The sequence below is a fragment of the Lissotriton vulgaris genome, chromosome 9, assembly GCF_964263255.1.
Source record: "Lissotriton vulgaris chromosome 9, aLisVul1.2, whole genome shotgun sequence".
Classification (NCBI taxonomy): Eukaryota; Metazoa; Chordata; class Amphibia; order Caudata; family Salamandridae; genus Lissotriton; species Lissotriton vulgaris.
In genome coordinates, this window is record NC_141697.1 from 272,595,939 (window position 1) to 272,609,940 (window position 14,002).

A 14,002-nucleotide genomic window follows, 5' to 3' on the forward strand; every position below is an offset into this window, starting at 1 on the left:
TAATTCACACACATTATAAAAAGAGGTGTTATAAACTGAAATCCTATTTTTTTCTAAATATGCTACAAGCCAAAGTCTCTTAAGACGGGGACAGGGGTATAGATTATAAGGAAAAATTAGCTGGTAAGAGAGAACACATTCTGTGGTTATTCCCCACAAGTAAAAAGGCCACTTAAATCACAAGTTTTTCTCTACACTGCAAAAACACATGTTAATTCAGCACAAGCATTTCAAACTGGCTAGGCCTCATTTTCATATTTTCATGTGCCATGTGCTTTCACTTGCACCAAAATGTGCGTGTCAATTTAAATGCAGTCTGTCTGAAGCACAAAAATAAAACAATGCCTGACTCCAGTTGAAATCTACTCCATCATATCACATCCACCCCTAAAAGCCTGTTGGGGATTTGCATGGTGGGCACTCACTCTCACTCCTAGGTGGACTCAATATAATTATCCCATTGTGGCTTAAAGGGGTCTTCATTTTGGGGTGTGTTTTTGATGCTCCAAATGGACTCCTTGTACTGTAGTGGAAGCAGCTACTGTAAGTCAATGGCTGTGCACAGTTCATCTAATTGTGGGCATATATGAATTTGAAAATGCTGAGGAATAGTCCAAGAAGGGTAATAATAATAATAATACTGATTCTTGTATAGCGCGAACAGCTACCTCGCGAGGAGGTGTCCCGGCGCTGAAAAAGAAACCGCAGCAGCAGAGAGGGATGCAGGGAGAGGTACTAGGCTTTCTGTCCAAAGAGCCAAGTCTTTAGGAGTTTCCTAAAGATGGCTTCTGACGGGGCAGATTGGATGGCAGGGGGGAGGGAGTTCCAAAGCTTTGCAGTGCCTACCGAGAAAGATCTACCTCCGAGTCTCGCTCTTCTCGCTCGAGGTACAGCCAGTAGGGTCTGCGAGTTTGATCTCAGGTGTCTCTCTTGATGGTAGCGGGGGAGTCGAAGTTTCAGATAATTGGGACAAGTCCCTTTTTGTGCTCTGTAAGCTAGGGTGAGCGCCTTGAATTTTACTCTGCTTGTCACTGGAAGCCAGTGCAGCTTGTGAAGATGCGGAGAGATATGTTTAAAAGGCACGTGTTTTATCAATCTCGCAGCCGCATTCTGCACGCTCTGCAGGCGTTGTGTCTGATATTTCGGTAGGCCAAGATAGAGGCCGTTCGAGTAATCCAGTCTGGATGTGACTGTCGCATGGACCACCGATTTACGACAGTCAGTTGGTAGAAGAGAGATAAATTTTCGGAGGTTGCGGAGTTTATAGTGGCAGCTAGAGGTGACTTGTTGTATGTGAGAGGAGAAGGAAAGCGTCTCGTCCCACCATACACCCAGATTTTTTGCCTTGGTGCCAGGGGTGGGAGCAGGACCCATTTCGGTGGGCCACCAGAGGTCAGGGGAGGGTGGAGTACTTTTCCCAAAGAATAGTACTTCGGTTTTGCTAGCATTCAATTTTAGCTTGTTAGTGTTCATCCATCTGGCTAAGTCACTAAGACAGCCTTTTATTTTGCTGAACGCTGCTTCTGACACCTCGACGTATGGGAAGACTAGTTGCGTATCATCCGCATACGAAATCGCCTTGACCCCCCATTTGGCGATTAAGGTAAAAAGTGGGGCCAGATAAACATTGAAAAGTAGCGGGCTGAGGGCGGACCCTTGCGGGACACCACACCACAGCCGTTTGGGTTCAGAGGAAAAAGCGCCCAGCGCTACTTTCTGAGAGCGGTTCGTAAGGTAGGAGTGCAACCAGCTCAGAGCCTTGTCCTCTAAGCCAATATCCTTCAATCTGAGCAGCAATCTCCCGTGATCCACAGTATCGAAGGCGTGGCCGATGCTCCTGAATCCAGCGACCACCTGATTGACTCAGCCACCTCAATGAGGGCAGTTTCAGTGCTGAAGCCGGCCCTGAAACCAGACTGTGTTTCGTGTAGTATGCCACTTTTTTCGATGAAACTATTGAGTTGGCGTTGGATAAGTTCTTCCAGCATTTTTCCCGGGGCTGCTAGTAGGGAGATGGGGCGGAGATTGCTCATATCATCGGGGGCGCCATTGGGTTTTTTTTTTTCAATGAGAGAAGAGTGGCATGTTTCCAGCGGTCGGGGAACGTGCCAGTCTCGATGGACATGTTCCAGATGTGAAGGAGTGGCCCTACTGTGGCCTCCGACATCATTTTCCACAGTTTGGGGGGGCAGGGGTCATCAGGAGCACCTGATTTGCATTTGTGTAGTTCTTTCAATGCATCCTCGTGGGTGATAGGGAGGAACCGAGTTAAGGGAGGGGTAGGCATCACAATGACATCGTGGTCTGCCATAGTTGTTGGCTCGGAGGGGGTGAAGGAGTCATAGACCTTCAGGATTTTTTTGTCGAAAAAATCCGAGATATCCTCACAGAGTTTGCTAGAGGGAGTAATTTCTGTTTCGATGGCCTTGGGTTTGAAGAAGGACTGAACTATTTTAAAAATTTCTTTGCTCGGTTGTTCCGCTTGTTGAATAGAGGATACAAAGAACAGTTTTTTTGCTTTTTTTATGGAGTGATGAAGGCAGTGCAGGGCTTTTTTGTAGCAGTTTTTTGCAGGTTCGGAGTAGCTAGCCTGCCACTGACGTTCTAGTCTTTTGCATTTGCTTTTTTCAGCTATCAGTTCTGCCGAGAACCAGGGGGCAGACGGGGATTCTCTTCGTGAAGTGGCTATTTTGGGCGGGGCAATAGAGTCTACTGTGCTGCTAATCCAGTGATTCAGTAGTATTGCATCAGAGTTCACATCTGCTGATAGTAAAGGGGGGGCAGCTGCGAGCGCGGGACAGAGGGTCTCGGTGGATAGGTTATCCCAGTTTCTTCGTACATACGTGCGTTTTCCTGTAGTTCGAGAGCAGGTAGGGAAAGAGATTAGGAAGGGGACGAGGAAATGATCTGTCCATAGAAGTGGCAGCGGGGGTTTAGTTGTGGTATCCGGAATGTTAGAGAAAATGAGGTCCAGCATATGGCCTGCCTGGTGCGTGGTACCGAAGGTAATAAGGGTTAGATTTGCTGATTGAAGTGTGTTAATAAGTTGGGAAGCCAAAAGACAGTCAGATCTGTCTGCATGAACATTAAAGTCACCGACTACTATATAGTGTTGGTGAGAGAGAGTGTTTTGGACTATGAAGTCCATAAGTTCATGGGTATGGGCCGGAGAACAGTCCGGGGGTCTATATATTATCAGGCCAGCTAGGGACGTTTGAGGGTTGATTTGGAGGCAGAAGTGTAGCCCCTCTATGCCGGCGAGGGTGGTAGGAGTGGAAGAGGATAAGGTGTATTTATCTTTAAAGATAATAGCCACTCCGCCACCTCTTCTGTTCTTCTCTCTATTGGAGAGACTTAAAGTGAAACCGAGCGGAACGGCTAGAGCAATGGAGGCAAGGTTTTCTTCGTTGAGCCACGTTTCGGTGAGAAATAGGGCGTCCCACTCGGAGTCAGCTAGCAGCAGATAGATATCATCTGCATGTTTAGGAAGGGATCTGCAGTTCAGAAGCCCAGCTATAAAGGGGGAGGTGGGAGTGTTGGCTGAGCGATAGTTCAAAGTATTTGGGTAGGAATTAGCTGAGACTGAAACGTCACACAGAGGCTTGTTGCACCGTGAGCAGGAGGGGGGGAGGTCCGGGGTGGAAAGGTCGAGCCTGGGAGCCTGACAATGGTTGCCAGGGTTAAGTGCTAGAAGTTGGCTTCTAGACCAGACTATCCTTCTTGTGTGGGACTGGTCACTGGCAGCGTGGCCGGCGCCGGGCGCGGTCCGGTCGCGGACGGGCGCAGACGGGCTTGCCTTAGGCGCGCAATCGGCGCTCCCGCTGCGCTCGTTCGCTGCGCTTCCTAGGTAGACACATTTTTATAGAAGGAAGGGGGTGTGGCCAGATGGGGTGGGCGTGAGCCCAATGGATTCCCCTCAGCTGGCGTCAATGAGGGTGTGTTCCCCTCGTCAGCGCTGAGATCCGCTGAGCAGGAGAAAGGCAGGTTGTTTTAAAATTACACAGTATTAGTCACACGTAAAGTTTAAAACAGTTAAAAGTCAAGACAAAGTTTCTCCCGGCTTCCGCCTCAGGAGCATGCAATTTCTTAAAGACGCGCTAGTGCCTCAGCGCGGGGTTTAAATACTTTTGCAAGGGGGCGTGGCCAGATGGGGTGGGCGTGAGCCCAATGGATTCCCCTCAGCTGGCGTCAATGAGGGTGTGTTCCCCTCGTCAGCGCTGAGATCCGCTGAGCAGGAGAAAGGCAGGTTGTTTTAAAATTACACAGTATTAGTCACACGTAAAGTTTAAAACAGTTAAAAGTCAAGACAAAGTTTCTCCCGGCTTCCGCCTCAGGAGCATGCAATTTCTTAAAGACGCGCTAGTGCCTCAGCGCGGGGTTTAAATACTTTTGCAAGGGGGCGTGGCCAGATGGGGTGGGCGTGAGCCCAATGGATTCCCCTCAGCTGGCGTCAATGAGGGTGTGTTCCCCTCGTCAGCGCTGAGATCCGCTGAGCAGGAGAAAGGCAGGTTGTTTTAAAATTACACAGTATTAGTCACACGTAAAGTTTAAAACAGTTAAAAGTCAAGACAAAGTTTCTCCCGGCTTCCGCCTCAGGAGCATGCAATTTCTTAAAGACGCGCTAGTGACTCAGCGCGGGGTTTAAATACTTTTGCAAGGGGGCGTGGCCAGATGGGGTGGGCGTGAGCCCAATGGATTCCCCTCAGCTGGCGTCAATGAGGGTGTGTTCCCCTCGTCAGCGCTGAGATCCGCTGAGCAGGAGAAAGGCAGGTTGTTTTAAAATTACACAGTATTAGTCACACGTAAAGTTTAAAACAGTTAAAAGTCAAGACAAAGTTTCTCCCGGCTTCCGCCTCAGGAGCATGCAATTTCTTGAAGGTATGTTTGAACATTGCAAAACTGTAAATGATTCTAATGTGGTTTGCTACCTAGACAGGAGGGAGAAACTTGGGAATTATCACACCTCCACCAAAAGCATTATACCAATCTTTCTCCACACATTCCTGGACAAGTGAGTCCCCAACCTCTTCATTTTGCTTGGCTTCGAAGACTGAATAACTAAAAGATTCCCTACCAAAATTTCTTAGCTTCTTTTATCAGTCAGAGTAAATTAATGTTCTGAATGGGGCATACAGGTGCAGGGATTTCTTTGATGTGGCACATTAATACTCAAAGGCAAAGCACACTGACCAGTACTCAGCCTGAGGCTACCTTTTTTATTTCATTTCACATATGTACATTAACTTTGCACCCTTCTCTCAAAATAAAGTTTGTTCTACAGTGGTTGCTTCTAGTGGTTTTGTTGCTCAAGGCAGCCATTTTAATGAAAAAATGCGCTTTGCAAGTGTCAATATCCTACCGCATTTAAGCAATACATTTGTGAAAAATATTCTCAAAATGCAGAACTGACACCCCCACCATTTTCCTATTGTTCTGGTAAATGGGGGTTGACTAATGTGTTGCAGACTCTCTTAAACTAGCAACTGGATATTTTTTCAACTCCAGAACTTTAGTGAATTCATGTCACAGCCCTGCACTTTCACCCTGAACATTCTTCCAGCACCACTTGTTGCTCTGGACCCACCATTTTTCAGGAGGTTTCCCATCAAGTCAAGATGGCTGGCCGATTGCAGGTGCTAGTGGAGGCTATGGAGGAAGCTTCAAGCTAAAGGTAGATAGTAAAAATAAATAATTGTTCCACTAGAACCAAATTTTCACCCACTCACCAACAAGGCTGTTAAATGGCAAAGTGTCTGCACTTCAACACATTAAAGCCCTTGATGAAGATCAATATGGACAATTAATAAGTGACTTGTTACGAAGTTTAATAATCATGGCAGTTGCTTCTACATAGTTAAGTGTTCATGGCACTCTATGCTATAGAACAAATATAGGAACCGTGTTAGTGGTGTGTACCATTATCAAGAGGTAACTTTATATAAGTGAATGTGGCGTAACGGCCTGAACTGCCGACTTCGGAGCCAGTGGGAGCCAGTTTCTAGTGTCGGCGTCAACATCCTGTGATTCTGGGCAATTCACTTAATCTCCCCGTACCTCTAAAATGTAATGCCTTGAGACCCTCACGGATGATATGTTGTGCTTTACAAATTTTGGATTCATAAATGATACTTTTAAAGAGTTCTGCAGGCCACTTATTGGGCTACCACTAACACCCCTCCTTTAATGGGAGGGCTACCTTACTGATCAATGAGCTAGATGAGCTCCTAACTTGGCCACTAACCCACAGTGTTGTCTATGGTAAGACATCTTACTACACTGGACTGTTTAAAGTGCTGTAAAAATATTTATCCCCCAGGTCTAACCTCTTGTGCGGTGAAGACAAGTCTCCCAGGTAATTTCTTCTCTTCTTTCTATCTCTTCCTCCCTGTACAGGTGTGTCTTCCTTCCTGATAACGGAGCCTTCTTCGTGAACTATGTAATCACTGCAAGTCTAATTGGAACAGCCATGGAGCTCTTGCGCATCCCTGGGCTTATTGTGTATGCCACAAGACTCTGCTTTGCCAAATCTGAGCCTGAACGTCTTCACATCAAGCGGGTAATGAGATGCGTAACCTCATTTAGTTGCAGTGACTTGCATGCATTGTAGCTCTAGATCTGTTAGAACAGACACAACAGCTTTGCTTCTCATAGAAGAGCATGTTGTTGAAGGTGTGAATTGATGGCCAGTTTCTTCAACACTTCCATCATTTGCAGAACTTAAATGTCTGGTACCTGAAGGTTCAATTGTACATCACAAGTTCTTCGATAATAATTTCAGAGCTATCCTAAAAGCATTTGGAATTGCTGTGGAATCTCTGGATACTGGATCATTCACATAAAAGACAGCTGTTCCTGCAAGGATCACATAATTGGAGTAGCTTAGTTGAGGAAGCATAGAAGGGGGTAGTGTGATTTTGAAAATGTACCACGCCTCTATACATTCTGTTTTTGAGTTGCATAAGAGTCACTTAAGTCAGATGATTGGTTTCCCTTTCTGTTACCGTAAATCCTCGCTCTGAAGCACAATTACATCTCAAAATCTTAATGTCAGCACAGCTCTCCACTTTTATTTAGAGAGGACAAACAGTTGTATAAATATTATTAGAATATTGAAATGTTGGGAGCTCCATTGAAAACAATGGAGTTCTCCGGGTTTCTAATGGTCAGTAGAAGCTTGGGACTCCAACATTCCAATGTTGTCCTTCATAGCTGTTGCTGTGAATAATGGCCTCACGTTGCCGGGCTCGATTAAGCCTTTGTTTTATTTGTTTGAACAATCTGCCCTCTGATGGCACAATTTTATAATAGCCTTATAGCCCTCCATAACTGTGCTATACCGGCATTAAAGTCCTACTCCCTTTGGCTCGTGCCTTTAATGCTGAAGTGGGCCTTTTAAAGCTGGCATAGCCTGCTATGACAGGCTATAAGGCTATATGAGTTGCTTATTAATTAGGGAATGTAGATGCTGGTAAACTATTTCAAGATGCTTGCATGGCACAGAGGAATGTGTGCTGTGCTAAAAATCCATTCCCCTATGGGAATTCTATTTGTTAGATTATTCAAGTACATGAAATAAAGACAAAGCCCACTTCCGTTTCCTTACATAGACTTGCTTCAATGGATGTGATATAAGCCTGGCTACTGGTTCTTTAGTGATCATGTGTTAGACACCAACTCCAATGCTCATGCACAGTCTGTCAGCTATTTCTAGGCTGAGGTGGGATTTTATTTTTTTCTGCCTCATTCTCTTACTTCAGTCAGGAAGACTGAAGGAGCTAGGATTTAAGAATAGTTTAAGTTACTCACTGTAATTAAACATTTGCTATTAGCCTTTAAATTCGCTCAGTGTGATAAGCCTGGATTATTCTTGACTCTGTTTACTATTTTCCACTTTCTAACTAAGAAAAGGGTAGGTCCGTCACAAGGGGTAGGGGGGGGCAGAAGTGGCTTTGCTCTCCTTTCAGCAAAATGTATTTATTGATTTGTAAATGGAAGGAAACCTTCATCAACTACTAATAAGATCACCACTAGCTGGCTTCAGATTCCATGTTTTCTCTTTGCTTGGACTATTTTTATTTTAATAATCAGACACAGATGCTGATTGCACCTGACAAAAAAACGCAAGTGTGAAGTGGGCCGCGCATGGGCTCCACATTGTTTGGCCCCAGGCCAACAGCCTCCCATTTTCAGGCACTTCAGCTAAGCTCATAAGCTTTGAAAAACCTCTAATAGGTGTCACCTCCGTATGCGACACTAAATGGGCTCATGAACTACGTTGAGTTATATTTATTATTTCTTCTTTGGCAGTGGTTAATTTATTAGCTGCTGGTGTTTTCTACAAGTGGCTGGCCGGCGGTATTGGGGGAATGAAGGGCCATCGGGGTCGTGAAACAAGGGGGGAAATAAAAAATAATTATTAATAAAAATAAAACTTCACTTCAGCCAAATGCGTCCTGCGTTGCGCTCCTCTGCTCCTTCTTTTCAGGCATAGGCTCCCAGCCTGCCCTGCGGCTAATCCTGAAGCTGCTCTTGCATGAGACCAGCTTCAGGATTGGCTTGAGCGCTCTCGATTAGCGCTCCTGGACAGGCAGTATATGCTCTCTCCAAAGCCAGCAATGCAGCTGGGGTTGGAGAGCGCTTCACTGCACATGATGGTTTGGCTGGCCTGAGGTGGCTGACCAAACCTTGATGTGCAGTGAATGTGAGTTTCCGGGCATACTCGCAGAAAGAAGGAACCCCAAATCTGGAGGCTCTGAATCGACTGAAAATAATACTTGAAGTCACAAAACAGAATTGTACTGAGCCTTTTCATCTGCACAGCATTGTATCAAACTTTGAAAATATAGAAGTGACATCCGGTTACTATCAGACATCATTGTGCTACCTTGCTTTTCCGGCGACGCCTAATTCATCTCTCTACTTCCCATCAGGCATACAGTATATCATTATTGAAATATCATGAGGACTTACATATTTCATCCACTTACGATGTACTTAGAGCATCTTTTTGCCGTAGGCATCTGAGATTGAACATCAACTATCGCATTGTCTTCATTGACCGCTCTACAACTCTGGTCTGCTAACCCCATTGATAATTCATCAATTGTTTCTACTGTGGCCCTCTTCCTCACAAAGGCACCTTTGTTGTCCCGAAATGCACGTAGAATTCCACCAGTCATTTGAATTTGTGCCACTCAGTTTCCGATTGATATTGTTTTTTATATATTGCGTCAATTTATCAGTGTTGAACAATATATCATCATACCAACAATGTTTTTAATTTGTCTTTAGTATGTCTGAGTTTGTATGATGGACATGAAAGTGAATGAATGATTATTACATGTTTTCTAATTGTTCAACACTCAATAAATGCTCATTTTATATTTTTGATAAATAATTTGCTGTCTTTGGTTCTGTCTGAACTTTGTTTATTGATTAGCATTTCATTATTGTTTTTTGATTGGTTGCCTTAAATCTGTGCATTGAATCAGTGAAGGGAGTACACACTCCACTCCCCTCAGTGTTGTCACCCCCCAGGCCCCGCTCCCAAGATGACGGGAAAGGAGAAATAAAACAAGTGTTTTATTTTTCCTTTCCTGCTATTTTTTTGGGGGCGGGGGGGCGACGCTCCTCCACCATAGCTGCCAAGTGGACGCATGTTATACTTGACATCCTCAGGCAGTCTTCCCCAGTAATTCACCAGCTCTTACCCAAAAAAAACGTACCTGCTACAGCAGGCCGCCGCCTCTCTTCCATCCTTTTCATTCTCTTCATCTTCCCGTCCCGGCATCAGGAAGCTCCCAGGCTCCCCACAGCCAATCACAACATAGCAGCGTCGTGATTGGTCTGGGTGCCGTGGTTCAGCGCTCAAATGGGGACTGGAGATCTGGGGGACTGGGACACGCGCATGCTTTCCACTAGCCTGTGCATTACAGCCTGGTGGGGGACATGCAAAGTGTGCATGACTATTTGGCCAGCCGAAGAAGGCTGGCCTAACTGTCATGCACACTTAGAGAGCCCCACCACTCCTACCCCCTGCTCAGGCAGCCCCTCCCCGCAAACTGAGCCACTGCAGTAGGAAAAATAAAAATGATAATGTTACGTTATTATCATTTTATTTTTCCTTTTAAACTACTCGGAGAGCAATGGGGCAACACTCCTCCGCTTAAGCAGAGGACTACGGCACTGTGCCAAGGGGCACCTTGCTTAGCAGTGAAAAGAACCAGTACTGTTTTTAATTCAGCAGCACTAAAGATTTTTTTAATTGAACCACACCAAGGATACTGAGACTTGTAGGCACATGGAAAATGGGGGGTGTCGGAGCCTTTTCAGAAGCCACATGGCAAACAGAAGCTACTGGTCCCAATGTGGGGGTTGAGGTCTTTTACTCCTTATGTCCCAGGACAAGATCTACTATGGATTCCGAGCAACCATGCCAAGAACTCCTTCTGCACTTGAGTTTCAGGATTAGCATGATCAATGTAGTCAAATGATCTCTTGGGGGTAGGTAGATACAGGAGTGTTAACACAGGCTCACAACTCAAAATACATGCAGCAGAAGCAATACATTATGGTCCAGCCCAGGTGTTTCCAACCAATTGATCGAGAGATACAAATAGCTCACAAACACTTTCAGAGTGGCTCATAGCCTTGAGTTTATTTTTAAATCGGCACAGGAGCACATGTTCCTTTTAAAATTAAGGGAAGGTTCTGTTTATTTTACATTATCATCTTCAGGCTGCAGATAGCAGGGCCTTATAATGAGCACTGCTGAAGTCAGATTTATGATCTCTGTGCAGAGGTGAAGAACCGAAGCACTGAGGTATATAAATCTTAAATAAAAGTCCTTGTCAACTCAATATTTGAGCATTTCTGAATGCTTTTAAATGAGATAAAGAGTTAACTTAATGATTGTCAACTCTTAATTTTAAAATTATCCGATTTAAATGTGTTGCATTTACAAACAGCAGGCCTCTTGCTACCAGTGGCCAGAAGACACTATGCCATATTTATAACTGAAAAATACTGTCATTTATTTCAAATGGGACAATTTAAAGTCGATAATAATATATCTCTGAAACACTGAATCAATATTTTCTCCTCTTTCAATTAAGCCAATTACCTCTTAATATTGTAAGAATCCTGTGTCTTCGCTTTAAAGTCCTCCTATTCAAGCAAATGGCTGTATTTTTCTGTTATAAATAGGATACTGTATTTACAGGTAAGGTAAGGTATTTTATTATGCATGATTAATTAAAACTGTTGCATTTACATAACACGTGTAAGTTGAATGATTTATGCAAAGTTAAAATTAAATTATAATCCTTGTTTAGACTTGGTGTCAAATTAGTGGGTCTTTAAGGTTAGAACCAAGGGAGAGCGTCTCTGGGTTCAATTTGTCTTATTTCACCCAGTGGTGTTGTTTTGACTGCAAGGGAATCCTTAAAAAAAATTGTATAATAAAGAATTCTTGTGCAAGTTGCAGCAGACCTTTAAAAACACGTAGGTCCAGGTTTTCCCATGACAGTCTTACGCCAACAATCTTTTGGCTTTAGGTTTGCTGTTCACCTCTTTTTTTGTAAATTAGTATAGATATGTCCTTGTGGAAATTATCTGATGTGCAAAGCTAGCATGGTTCTGTCTGCAGTCTCCTCTCTACTATGTTGAGGAATTTTGTGAAAGAGCTGGTCAGTTGCATGGAAGCGGATTTAAAGCAAGCCAATACCACCAGTCTGCAGGGGCAAATCCCATTTTGATTGAAGAGGAGATGCAGGAGTATGTATTGTTCTTTTGCTACACTTGTGCAATTGCAGATTAAACTGGCCACTAGGTGCAAGAAGCTTGCTGTTTGTAAATGGGAGAACATTGAAATGATGAGTTTTATGGAATCCCTGTAAACAAAGCTAACGCTTCAGTTTAATTTTCTCCCATTTCAAAGTGTTGCATTTAAACACATTAGGCATCTTGCTCCCAGTGGCTGGTAGACACTGTGTCATATTTATATTATAACTGAAAAATACTGCAAATTTTTAAGTGGCAAAAATGTAAAGTGCAGAACAATGTTCCATATTATGCAAATTTTTTCCAGAAAACTCTTCCACATTTAAGATTCCTCCCATTTAAAAAAATGGTTGTATGTTTGTGTTATACATGTAACAGTGCCATATATGGTGAAAGATATGTCATGTGCAGCAAGTACATACAACAGAGACTCTCATTCACCCATACACCTATATTCCATTCATATGCATACACGTTCATACATCCCTCAAAGACCTCATTCTCACTGACTCACATGGCAGCCCTGTCATAGTGCTCCTAGTCGAAGCATTTTGTTCAAACACTAGTCCTTAACTTTATGGCCATTAAGCTTAAACTCAATGAAACAGGGCATGGGGTGTCTGGTAACATTCCTCAAGTGGCTTGGCCTACAGTAGCTAACAATGATTTTCACTGATCAGAGTAGCTCTCACCACAAAAACGTTTTGAGAGCCCTGGTCCAGCCAAATACTCACTTCTATGAAAAAGAGAAGTATTTTTTACCTATCAACACAAAAGGTAAATACAGTATTGATGTACAACGACACAGTTTCCTTGAGGTCAGGGCTCTAGTGTTTCGTAGCCAGTTTCCTGTGTTCCGCTCTGTCCTCTCTAGCAATTGTGGTTATTCTTCATTCACTTTAGGCAACGTTCAAGGTAAGCTCCACTAGAAGTCAGTCTCAAGAGTCCACCCAAACTCTATGGTAAAGTCAAGTGTTCCAGTGCCAAAGTGCTGTCTATCAAGCAAGTTCCCCCGGGACCGACTTAGCCTAAAATCAGTCTTACCCGCACTTGCAGGATTGGAGAATCCGGAGCTCCTGAGCACGCACCCTTTGCAGATGGTGAAGCAGAAACTAGTTCAGGAGAATTCACTGCACGTGGTCCAGGTGGGCTGTACTCGGTAATGAATGAATGAAAGAATTTGGTATAGCTCACAGCTACTCAAACTAGAGTATCCCGGCGCTGCAAGCGGCCAATTGGCAGGTCACTGAAGCATGTATTAGTTCTTAAAAAGCCAGGTTTTGAGGTATTTCCCAGAGGTCAATTGAGGTCAATCCCAGAGTTCCTCATACATGGTCACACTCCAGCAGTGACTGGAGGTTCCTTGCAGCTCCTCCTGGGAGGGTAAGTTCTTCAGTCCATCCCTCGATGGAGAGAAGGTTATGCAAAGTTCCTGAAGCTGGTTCCTTGTCCCGTTGTAAGTGCGTGTGGATTCCCGTGATGGCCTCACTTCTCTGGGGACGCTTCCAGTCAGGTCGCACTTCTTGCTAGTTCCGGTGACCTCTCTACCAATGGCATTCAGGGGTCCCCGTACCTTTGCTATGCATACGCACCAACCCAATTGGCACAGCTGATGCCTGCATAGCAGCCCCTCCTGGCATACAGGATCTCAGGCTTGTCATGTGCTAGGCTGCGGCCTACTCCACACAGCAGTCTGTCCATGCCTGTTCCTCCTGGCATATGTTGTCACCAAGTCCTCACTGTTTCAGCCCGATTGCCAGAGTGGTAAGGGCAATTCACGATGTGGCAGCCCCACCTGTCATACAGGCTACTAATACCTCACTGCACACAGAATTCGGTCTGATCAGCACACAGGTATATCTACTGCAGCCCTCCCCTGACATACAAGGGTCACCAACAGCACAATCAGTGCAGCAGACGTTCCCCGCACAGGGAATCCACTCAATAGGATTCCCCATTGGACCTCACTCCAATGCTCTCCTCTTTCTTACAGGACACACTATTTATTTATTTTATTTTGAAAGTTTTATATAGCGCGAACAAGATCTTTGCAGATATCAGAGCGCTTTACAAAGCAGGGAATACAAACAGGAGAGTGAATAACAGGCCATTAGGTATAGCGTAGTTGTAGGTAATAAGTGGGGTGGGGTAGGTACATGAGGGAGCATAGTAAAATAGGTACATCAATAATGCAAATAGTACAAATAGGTGTGAGCATAGA

The 14,002-nt window shown here is 44.5% G+C and overlaps 1 protein-coding gene across 4 annotated transcripts in view; it reads left to right on the plus strand.

Moving 5' to 3' along the window:
- Positions 1-14,002, plus strand: part of TMEM63C (transmembrane protein 63C) — a 653,749-nt gene that overhangs the window by 567,934 nt on the left and 71,813 nt on the right. For all 4 annotated transcript variants that reach the window (XM_086937543.1, XM_086937545.1, XM_086937546.1 and 1 more), the window contains one exon: positions 6,394-6,556. In XM_086937543.1, coding sequence (XP_086793669.1) covers positions 6,394-6,556 — 163 coding nt within the window. The remainder of the gene's footprint in view (positions 1-6,393; positions 6,557-14,002) is intronic.